The sequence below is a fragment of the Coregonus clupeaformis genome, unplaced genomic scaffold, assembly GCF_020615455.1.
Source record: "Coregonus clupeaformis isolate EN_2021a unplaced genomic scaffold, ASM2061545v1 scaf0912, whole genome shotgun sequence".
NCBI classification, from domain to species: Eukaryota; Metazoa; Chordata; class Actinopteri; order Salmoniformes; family Salmonidae; genus Coregonus; species Coregonus clupeaformis.
In genome coordinates, this window is record NW_025534366.1 from 52,352 (window position 1) to 63,077 (window position 10,726).

A 10,726-nucleotide genomic window follows, 5' to 3' on the forward strand; every position below is an offset into this window, starting at 1 on the left:
AAAACAGTGGTTTACCTGTGCTTTAGGCAACCATTTTTATTATTTTTAGATTCTTATTTTAGTGTTTCTATTATTTTCACCTGTAGATTTACCAGAAGTATATCCTGGATTATCCTCTGGGGAAGAAACTGAGATCACATCTGGACTTTATCGTGGCCCAGCTCAGGTAGGATATATGTGTATTTAAAGGGATTTGTTATTTAATATGTATGTCGATTGTTTGTGACTTGTTTGATACTAAAATCTCTCTCTCTGTCTCTGTCTCTCTCTCTCTCTGTGTGTGTTAGCTATGAGTTTGACACAGGAAGAGAGGCTGCTCTGGAGATGATGGCCTATATATTCCAGACCTTCCCTCAGGTATCCAAGACAACTCCTGACACACACATCCCATAATTACCTGAGTTAGACTCGCAGTAACTCTGTTCGCTTTCTACACACACTGCTCCTGGTAGAATTTGACTATAGAAACAGATCCCACATCCTAACCCTAACCATTAGAGTGAATAAACTCAAAACTGACATTAGATCAGTCTTTTGGGACAGCCTAATTCTACTCTGATTTAGGTATCTGATTCGTCTCTGTCCTAGAACCTGCTGCTGCAGCACAGTGGGTTGTTCTTTGTCCCTATGGCTCTGGCCATGGTGAACGATGACTCGGCTCGCTGTAAGAAGATGGCTGCAGTGGCCATCAAATCACTGCTGAGTCAACTGGACCAGGAACACCAGAACACCCTGTTCACCCTGGTCAACACTTGGCTGTCTGCAGACAAGGTATGGATGCACGGACACACACACATGCAGACACACGCACACACATTAGTCTTAATTGGCTTTCTCTACGCGTTTAATAAAGCAATGTAAATGTCTGATGAAGTGCAAATAATGGAAAGGAGAGAAATCCACTTTAGACTATTGAGATCCACCCCATATTCTCCTGATGTAACCTCTGACCCCTACCCCCAGGTGTCTCTGCGTCGTCTGGGGGCCCAGGTGTGTGGGCTGTTTGTGGAGGTAGAGGGGGTTCAGTTTGGCCGTCGTCTAGATGCCCTGCTACCCCTCATCGAGAAAGAGATCCACCCCGACAACTTTGAAGACGTGAGTCGAACATTAACTATTTTACAAATCAAACTTTTAAGATGTAAACAATGTGAAAAGTTATACTTTCAAAAGCATTATCTAAGCAGGATGTAGGTATTCGTCTTTTAATTACTATTTTATATAACATGTGCTAACAGCTGCTGTATGTCTGTGTGTCTGTCAGATTGAGGAGGAGCAGGATGAGAAAGCGGCAGACAGACTGCTGTTCAGCTACCTGACCCTGGTCACCAAACTCACCAAGGACTGTAGCCTACTGGAGCTCAGCAAGCCTCAAGACACACTCATCAACATCCTGGGTAAGACACTACTACCTCTAGTCTGGTCCCACATTTGTTTGTGCTGTCTTGCCATTTGCTATGGTCGGAGCGGTGGTTATAGATCAAACATCATGTGTCTATCAGATGGGCCCAGTCTGAAAATCACCTCAGACATCTCAGTTGTCTGTGGTGAGATAACTAGGCCTACAGTACTGTGGTATGTTAAGCTTATTGCCTGCTCTGTATAGCAGTGTGGTTAAACCCATGTGCCTACATGTTTTCACCTGAAATGTCTCTTGTTCTATGGGTTGATGATAAAGTCTAGAACTATAGATCTAGATCAATTCATCGATCATTTAATGTAATATTTTACCCTCTAAACTGCTGGCTTACCCTTGGTGTAACGGAGCAATACGTTTCCCCCCTCCACCAGGTCATGTTGAGACCCACCTGCGCTACCCTCACTGTTGGGTGTGGCTGACCGCCTCTCAACTGTTTGGTCAGCTGTTTGCTGCCCACCGGCCAGACCAGCTGGTTGCCCGCTGGAGAGAGGAGACCACAGAGAAGGGCAGTGCCAACAACACCACACCAGAACCAGTGGCGACCACATTCCTTACCACCAACCTGGACAAGAAGGTGAGACGGCACTGAACATCACTTAGCCAAAGATGCAAACCGATGACTTGACCTGCTGAGCGTGACCAAGGTCAAACATGTCACCGAGATGGGACTAATCAGTGAATGAGACAGAACAGGTTGAATAACTTTCTAGAATGACATGACACTTTTGTTGGTTTGAATAACAATGAGATAATTGAATGCATTGTATTGGAAACAAGTGTTTGACTCAAGTGATGTTTAGCTATACTGATTTATGTGTCTTTTACCTGACTTTCCCTCCTTCCCTCCACCAGATGAGAGAGTTGGTCCTGTCTTTCTGTCACCAGCTCCAGTCAAAGTACCTGGACACGTCAACAGGAGAACAGGTAAGGACGACGACATTACACTGATGCAAACAGACTATTTAAGTCTGAGGTGTCACACATCAGGCAGTAGTTCGATTGACAGGTTTGATCGTCTCGTCTGCTGTTCCCCAGGTGATCAAGAACCTGCTGTTCGTCGCCAAGGTGATCTACCTGATCTCACCTGAGTCTGAAATCACACCTGCCCAGGAAGTAGAGGAAGAGGAGGAGATGAAGGAGAATGGAGGAGAGGGGGAGAACGATGAAGGAGAGAAAGATGGAGAGGATGAGGAAGGGGATGAAGAAGAGAAACAGGAAGAGGAGGATGAGAAGGATGATCGTCCTCCATCCTTACTGTGGATGATGAAGAAGCTGTCTCTAATGGCTAAGAGAGAAGCTGCAGACACGCCCAAGATACCCCTCAAGGTACACACAAACACCCCAATACATGGTCCTTTTAGATCTTTTCCCAACACCACTGCTTATTTACTGCGGGTGAGATGGTGAGTTGATGAATATCAGCAATAAACGGTTGTATTGTTGTTATTCCTTTAGAGAACATGTGTGTTTAAGTTCCTGGGGGCCATAGCTGTGGACCTTGGTAAAGACAGGCTGGGTCCTTACCTCACCACCATCATCGCCCCTCTCTACAGAGAACTGGACAGCACCTATGCAGACCAAGGTAACATACTGCAGTACTGTCCTCATCATTTAATAACAGCTACGTGGATCAAGGTAACACTACACTGTCTCATCATCCTCTCCCTTTCACCACTACTCAAATTCATCATCCTAATCATAACTAGGCTCTTTGGCCTTTGTTTTCTCTCTGTTTTGTGTGATCATTTTCCGACTGTGCTCATTGTAGCTGTCCTGTTGTCTGACTGCTCTCTTGTTATTCTATGTCAACACAACTCTGTGTAGTTGTTTTCTTCTGACTGATCCCTCTGTAGGTGTTTGTCTCAGAGATTAATTAAATTAAATAGAGCACTAATTAAATGTATGTTTTACTCCCCAGATCCCACCCTGAAAAACCTGTCCCAGGAGCTGATAGAGCTGTTGAAGAAGCAGGTGGGGCTGCAGATCTTCTCCCTGGCCTTCTCAGCCGTCCAGAAGGATGCCTCACAGAGGAGGGCCAACCGCAAGAAACACAAGGCTATGCAGGTATGTACTCTATGGCAGGGGTTCTCAACTGACTTCGGCAGTACATGGCTGGACGAACAGTCCCGGGCCCTGGGAAGGAACATTTTAAAGGCCCACCTCTTGGCACGGAGAGAAGATTTAGCAGTTTAAGCTCATTTCCTGCAATTCTACAGATTTTGTCATGTAGCAGAGAGAGAACGTACTTTTTGAACTTAAATTACAGCAGGGATGCGCAACTGGCAGAACTCAGTCGGGGGCTCAATTTACTGTTGAGAGTTATAATACACAAGTTGTGCATCAGCAGTTTGGCTCTTATGTCAGTCACTGATAGTCAGTCAATTAGCCCATGTCAGCAAAAACATGTTTTGATTGCTAAGTTAGCTGGGCGCTAAACTATCTAAACTTGTTATCATGGTCGAATTACCATCCGGGGGGCCCCCATCGTGTATGCAGACCCCCGAGCAACTGTGGCCCATCATGAGTTCAGATTTTTTTGTGAACCCCACCCCATAAAAGATGCCCATCCTTGTTTAAAATATTTTTAAAAAAAAGTGTGTGTGGGGAGAATACAAGAAGTATCAAGTTCCCTGTTAGCCACCCAGGCCCATGTTACCCAGGGTTGAGAAGTTGTAGATTAATATTACATCCTCTGAACTTATTGCACTGATTCCTTGGCCAAAATTCATTTAATCTGTTAGTAATATTAATTTTAATTTTATTTTTTTTAAATATTGTGACATTTTGCGTCCGCGGACCCCACTTTGAGAACCCTGCTCTATGGGGCCATGCTGCTGCGCCAAACTGGGAAAGCTTTGAGCTAGCCATACAATACATGAAGAACAGCAGACACCGTTTTGCCTCTTACGCAAACGTTTATATTAATATCATCATGGCAGGGTAATGTTGGATACCAAGCATCTCACCTTTTACTCCTTATCTCTCAGGCGGTGGCTAACCCTGACATCGCAGCCAGGAAGAAGCTGAAGAAACACAAGAATAAGATCGAGGCCAAGAAGAGGAAGATTGAGTTCCTGAGGCCTGGCTACAAAGCCAAGAGACAGAGGAACTCACTCAAGGACTTGGCTATGGTGAAATGATGTTATTATCCATTGTATAGCAAGGATGGAAAAGACCAGGCAATCATGCCCTACTTAATGCAGGAGCTGAGTCGCGAGTCAGTGGCAAGCCACCTCTGTATGAATTCTCAGTCAAGGATTTGAGATGTACAAGATTGTCTAAGGGGTTTATATGTTTGTGCAGTTAACTTAAAAAAAATAAAAAAAATAACAATACTATATTGTGCTACTTTCTTTAAACAATCTTGTTATTGGAAAAGTATCAGTGGGCCTGTTGAATATTACAATAACGCTTATCTTCAGAGGGAGATTATATATAATAATTTGACGACAAAGGTTTATATATTCAGTGTGAAATAATTTTCACTGTACAAGCTCATAAATATGCAATAAAAGTAGCATACAAATGAATCAGTTAGTGTTCAACTAAGTGACTAGTGGCATATACACCAAATCAGTTTGATTAAAGTTTGAGTATTCCAATGAAAAGCCCTAAACTAACAACCAAACTTTACACACCCAACAGAAGTTTTAGAAATGTACGAAAAAAATACAGATGAATGATTCAGCATTAGTACAATACAAAAACGGCACCAGCTGCAGTAACATCGCCATAGGTCAGTCTGTCACTCTGGTCCTCTTCCTTGAAGGGGCCAGTCAGTTCTTTACCACTGTGTTAATTGAGCCTGAGCCAACACCAACCCCTTTCCCTTGGGTGTTTGCAGATCAGAAGGAACTGGAAGGGTTCACCAAAAATGGCAGAAGCTCCACAACATAGATACTATATAATCTATTTAAATGATGTGTGCCACACATCCAATTGGATGGCTAATGTGGAGCCGTCCCCACATTACCTGGTCTGACCTACACCTATCTGGTTCCCTTCAGATCTCCAAACACCACAGGGCTATGGGCTGGGGTGATAACTGTATTTTGGGACCAGGTAGTATACTATATTGCAGTGCCTCTATCCCAGGCTGGAAGGCAGGGAGGGGCTATGCATGGCGAAGGCTTCAGGCATCAGGGATGGGGCAGAGCTGTGTTCAGCAGGGTACGTTGTGGAACCTTCATATAGAAATGCATTGTGTAGAACAAACACGTGACATCTAACATGTAGAGTAAGGAATCACGTCAGCTCTTCATGACATTTCTATCTACAACATTTGCGTACTGAACGTGCCCCTGGAAGGAGTGCAGTCACTGGTCCTCCTGTGCGGTCTAATCAGGAAGTATTTTATACAGGAAGTCGGGAGTATTTACAGAGAACAAGAGGTGTGGGCTGTCATTACTGCCTGTTCTTCAGGGCTTCCACCAGCCTATGGAGAGAGAGAGAGAGCAAACATTGTTGAGTAATAATACACAAACATGCAGATGACATGGTGTTGTGCAATGTCAACTGTGGGTTTATTGAGGGGAAACACCCAAGGCAAAGGGGTGGGACAAGGACAAGACACGTCTCTTCTCCATATGATAAAATAACCTCTGCTCTACCTATTAATATGCTATGTGGTTATCATTTCACCCACAGTGACTGTGTGGTTAACCAACTGGAGATGACAGCCTGTTCTAGTCCATGAGAACTGAAATCAGTGAGGTTAAATGCAAGTATAGTAAAATCACTGTTGAAAAGAGCATCTGCTACGTGACTATAATGTCAACCAAAAGCAAACCCTCACCACTCCATGGCCTCGTCCAGGCCCGTGCCCTTGGTGGCGGAGGTCTTGAAGATCTGCCACTTCCGGTCTTTGAGGGCGGGGAGGCCCAGGGAGTTGGCCACCTCAGCCGGGGTCATGGCCTGCTCCATGTCCTGCTTGTTTGCAAACACCACCAGGATGGCTTTCTTCAACTCCTCTTCCTGAAGAGAGACACACGGAGAGAGCGAGTTAGTCATATGGAGAAAATACATTGAGCATTACTATTTGCCCAAAGTTGCCCTCCAGAGCACCTCAACCAATGGTCATTCTAGCTGCCTCATACACAAATGACACCTGCAGTCTTATTAATGCAGTGAATGTAGGCCTAGCCACCCACACCACATGACTTACCTCCAGCATGGCAACAAGCTCAGACTTAGAGATGCCCATCCTGTCTCTGTCACTGCTGTCCACCACGTAGATGACAGCATCTGTGTTGGAGTAATAACAACGCCAGTATGGCCTGGGAGAGAGATAAAGGTTAGGGGGAGAGAGAAGGAAGGGCAGAGGCAAGTAGGCCAAACCCTCTAAATTATAAAGAGGTATGGCACAATGTATATGAAAGTTGTGCCGTCTTGAGGAACTTCGGTCTACCTTTTACATTCAACAATGTATGTGTATACATAAAAAGGAAACGCTTGTTGTGATATTCATATAATTACCTGATACTCGTCTGTCCACCAAGATCCCACACTTGGAACTTCAGGTTCCTGTACGTCACCGTCTCCACGTTGAAGCCGATCGCTGTACAAAACAATGGCAGAGATTAAAAGAAGACGACGACACCGGGCCATGCAAAACGAACAAACTCATTGGGAGCACAGGTGTCACTGCAATGGCAATTGACTGGCTTGGATTTGGCTACGCTGCAGCCATAGCCCTTGGAGGATTCATGGGATACAAGAGAAAAGGTAGTGTCACGTCATTGATAGCTGGGCTATTGTTTGGCAGCATAGCAGCCTATGGGTCCTTCATGATTTCAAATGACCCAACCAAGACTTTCTACTCCCTCGTTGCCTCAGGAGCGCTGACAATAGTGATGGGAATGAGATTCAAGAAATCTGGGAAAATAATGCAAGGTGGTATCATGGCAGGATAAGTTTGCTGATGGTCCTACGACTTCTCTTCATGGGTGTGATTGTAATGTGATTTGAACAATACAACAACCAACTAAAGCAAGACGGAAAATGTCATTGCAAGGGATGAAGTTCCATTTGCACATTGTTTGTGCTTGCCTATATGTATTTTTGTAATCACACTTCATGTTTGTACGTTCTTTAAAATAACTTGATGTTGATCCTGCAACCTATGATCATATTGCTGCTTTTGTCATTCCTAAAGTATGCAGCACTGGGGCAATATACACAATGACTAAATGCTATGTGGATGGAGTAAAAAGGTTATTTCCTTGAATAGTTGTGTTGTCTCATAGGAAATTGTTTAAGTTGAATGAACTACATTAAATGGCTTACAAACAATGACTGAGTGAATTGTTATTGTAAGAAATGTATGAAAAAATGTATGGGGAAAAATATGTATGCACTCACTAACTGTAAGTCGCTCTGGATAAGAGCGTCTGCTAAATGACTAAAATGTAAATGTAATTAAAAACCTTGAGCACACGTGGCAAAGAAAGGAATGCACTTTAACCATCCCTCTATGTATGACATTGTGTACAAACATGTGGGAAGACTAATTCAACTCATTGTGGAGCACACTAATTGATTTTCCATGTATGCACCTGGAACTAGGCAACAGATCTTGCCTGAACCGTCTTTCGAAGTAGAAAGAAAAGCGTTACGTACTTGGAATGGTGGTGACCACCTCTCCGACCTGCAGGCGGTACAGGATGGTCGTTTTACCGGCTCCGTCCAACCCCAGGATCAGGATCCTCATCTCTCTGGTGCCAAACAGGCCAGAGAAGAGACTGGAAAACCACCCACCTACAGCACATGGACATGAGTTGAGCTACACAGACAATCAGTGCTAGTATAGCCCAATCATAGACGTTAACTACCTTTAGCTCCTATTGATGAAGGTACTGTATCTTCTTCCCGGCTGAGTTTTGTTAAGTCTGTTAAAAGGTTAAATTACTACACACCTTTATAGGGTTAGTGTTCCCACACGGCCATATCGCCACGTTACAGCGCTTGTTTACGGAAGACAGAGGTGACCACCTGTGCTAATTATCTATCTAGCTCTCTGAAAACCTGAATGTAAGCTAACTGGGGAGGAAGTGTAGTTTGTCAACTGGAAGCACACAAAGTAAGTGTATCTTTATTTGAAAACCATTTCGCAAGCGATGATTATTGATGTTTATAACAGTGTCGGAATTGTCGTTCACACGGCCAGCTGTGGGCGAAGCGAACCGCTGAAAACCCTCTGGAGAGAAGGGCTTTCCATAGTGCTGTCAACGGGACTGTGCCGAACAGTTGAGCTAACGACGTCTTTGATGCTCCCCCAGTTTCCGGAAGGGGTGCAGGTGGTAGGACGGAAGTGCGATGACGCGAGGGCATAAGAATTGCGCTAAGTTCAGACCTTCGTCTCCTGAATACAAACCAAGTAAACTTACATCTAGGTTTAGTTGCTCTCTTGAGAACCTTGAGGATCTTGAAATGCAGTCGGTCAGCAGTGGTGAACGCAAGGTTGAGCCAGACCAGGATGAAGTGGGCTTACCTGCGGCGACGTAGTAGAGATGTTCAACGTTTGCCCTGAGAATCCTAGCGGAGATGATTTTAGACCGGTAGGAGTGCAGTTTTTGGAAAGAGTGGATTCCTGCTTTTTGACCTACCAATACGTTGTGTCAAGCTGGGTAAAGGACAAACTGGGAATGGTTACATCTGTGAAAGTTTCGAGAAGTGCAATTCTTTAAATTTTTTGTGCATCCTCCGCCCAGAGGAAGCGGGTGTGACGCATCTCAGGGCTCAACCGGTGTCGTGCTTTGCTCTCCGGAGCAGAGACTGCTCAAAGAAGATCAGTGGGGTAGCGTTGAGTGTAGTGGTGGATCAAATTAAAAATAATATCCCTGGTGTTTGTGACGCCCGCCGTTTGATGAGACAGACCCAGTGGCAATGGCGAGACTGAGAATACCTCATCTGTCTTGTTGAATCTTGACACAGAGTTTCTACCAGATAAGGTCAGGTTAGGTTATATTTGCTATTCTTTGAGGGCCTATGTTCCAAACCTGCTATGGTGCTTCAGGTGCCAAGGAGTCGGACATGATGCAGCAGTGTGTATAAGGGAGATCCCACGATGTGAGAAATGTGCAGGAGGGCATAGTCAGAGGGAGTGTACATTTGGGATAGAGGACGCACTGTGTCAACTGTGGGGTTGCCCATGCAGCTGGGTATCCAAAGTGCCCTGTGAGAGAGGTTGAGATTGTCAGAACGTTTCCTATGCTGAGGCAGTGAAGAGAGTTGAAGATAGACGTGGTAGTTGCAGCAGCAGAGAAATATTTTTGGGTAAGAGATTTTAGTGGAAGTTGAGGGCAGGGGTTCCATTCTCTTCTTTTGGGGGGATAGTGTATAGGCGCAGGGTTAGATGGTGGTGCAATTTAAGATTTTCCCTTTTTTTGTGACCAACATGTGAAATTCTTACTCCGACCTGCGAAAGTCAGCAATACGCAGCACAGCGTCTAGTCTGCCGGAAATTCACATAGAATAATAAGGTTTTCCCGAGCTAGTGCTAACGTTAGTAATGCTACTATAGCGATTGAGGGGGAACAGTTGAACCAGGGGCTGAACCAGCATCCCTGTGGTTACAGGGTAAGCACACCAGCTACCTAATAACTATATTAGCTAGCTAGTGTCTTTGGCTATATCCTGTTCGGTCTGTGCCATAAAGGTCCAGACCTATTGGTAGACGTCAAGTCAGCATACAGGAAGGCTACACATGGTTACTATGTGTCTCTGACATACATACAGTGTCACATTTCTGCATTTTAACATAAAAAAGGTATTTGAATAGATAGCTAGTGATTAACGTTAGTCAACTAATTGGTGGGCTATTTGACGCTGTAACGTTAGCTGGGCTACAAGTACTCAGCTTGTTGGCACATGGGGTTAGCAGTACAGCTAGCTAGAATGTTTTGACTAAACTGTCAGTATTTACGAATCACGACCAGTTAGTGACTACAATTAGTGACTCAGACACGTTAGGGGGATTTGATAGCTTGATCAACTTAAATAACACAGTAGCTGTTCGCGAGACGACAGTAATTATTGCGTTTACGTTTGCTAGCGAACGCGTTATCCATCTATATGTTGCTTAGTAAGCGACCCAGTTGCATAGTGCGTGGCAGAATAGCCCGAATTTGTACATAAAACGCAACCGTGCTCATTCCCAGTATAGTTTTTCAAGAGATTAAAAAAAAAAAAAAACTTACCCATTCTGAAGACACCGAACCCTTGATCAAAGCTGTTGTAGATCTCGACACAGCACCGCTTTTGGAATTCAGTGACGTGTCGCAGGAAAACGTCATTAATAGATAATCCGGT

The 10,726-nt window shown here is 44.4% G+C and overlaps 3 protein-coding genes and 1 non-coding gene across 4 annotated transcripts in view; 3 read left to right on the forward strand and 1 right to left on the reverse strand.

The window, feature by feature from the left end:
• LOC121546194 (small subunit processome component 20 homolog) overlaps positions 1–4,947 on the forward strand; it is a 29,198-nt gene extending 24,251 nt beyond the window's left edge. Inside the window, exons 48-58 of the mRNA XM_041857270.2 lie at positions 87–166; positions 288–357; positions 589–771; positions 964–1,095; positions 1,262–1,394; positions 1,789–1,991; positions 2,270–2,341; positions 2,453–2,743; positions 2,873–2,999; positions 3,336–3,481; positions 4,405–4,947. Of these exons, the coding sequence (XP_041713204.1) occupies positions 87–166; positions 288–357; positions 589–771; positions 964–1,095; positions 1,262–1,394; positions 1,789–1,991; positions 2,270–2,341; positions 2,453–2,743; positions 2,873–2,999; positions 3,336–3,481; positions 4,405–4,557 (1,590 nt within the window). The 3' untranslated portion in view covers positions 4,558–4,947. The remainder of the gene's footprint in view (positions 1–86; positions 167–287; positions 358–588; positions 772–963; positions 1,096–1,261; positions 1,395–1,788; positions 1,992–2,269; positions 2,342–2,452; positions 2,744–2,872; positions 3,000–3,335; positions 3,482–4,404) is intronic.
• On the forward strand, positions 1,506–1,633 carry LOC121546872. The gene has a single exon (XR_005996461.1). It is a non-coding gene; the product is annotated as a small nucleolar RNA ACA64 (small nucleolar RNA).
• On the reverse strand, positions 4,764–10,719 carry LOC121546195 (ADP-ribosylation factor-like protein 1). The gene is made up of 6 exons (XM_041857271.2): positions 10,615–10,719; positions 8,036–8,173; positions 6,893–6,974; positions 6,582–6,693; positions 6,213–6,391; positions 4,764–5,852 (listed from the first exon to the last, which is right to left on the reverse strand). Exons 1-6 carry the CDS (start codon positions 10,616–10,618, stop codon positions 5,822–5,824), a joined length of 546 nt encoding a protein of 181 aa, XP_041713205.1. The 5' UTR covers positions 10,619–10,719; the 3' UTR covers positions 4,764–5,821.
• Positions 6,984–7,708, forward strand: LOC121546196 (transmembrane protein 14C). The gene has a single exon (XM_041857272.1). It carries the CDS (start codon positions 7,066–7,068, stop codon positions 7,327–7,329), a length of 264 nt encoding a protein of 87 aa, XP_041713206.1. The 5' UTR covers positions 6,984–7,065; the 3' UTR covers positions 7,330–7,708.
• Positions 10,720–10,726: the final 7 nt, after the last annotated feature.

What these genes read in the sequence shown, in the direction of transcription:
- LOC121546196 (XM_041857272.1), top strand. Translation starts at nt 7,066, where the DNA reads ATGGCAATTGACTGGCTTGGATTTGGCTACGCTGCAGCCATAGCCCTT.
- LOC121546195 (XM_041857271.2), bottom strand. An exon ending in AGCTTGTTGCCATGCTGGAG is followed by an intron (nt 6,392 to 6,581) that starts GTAAGTCATGTG and finishes GTCTCTCTTCAG; the next exon opens with GAAGAGGAGTTGAAGAAAGC. An exon ending in CTGGACGAGGCCATGGAGTG is followed by an intron (nt 5,853 to 6,212) that starts GTGAGGGTTTGC and finishes CTCTCTCCATAG; the next exon opens with GCTGGTGGAAGCCCTGAAGA.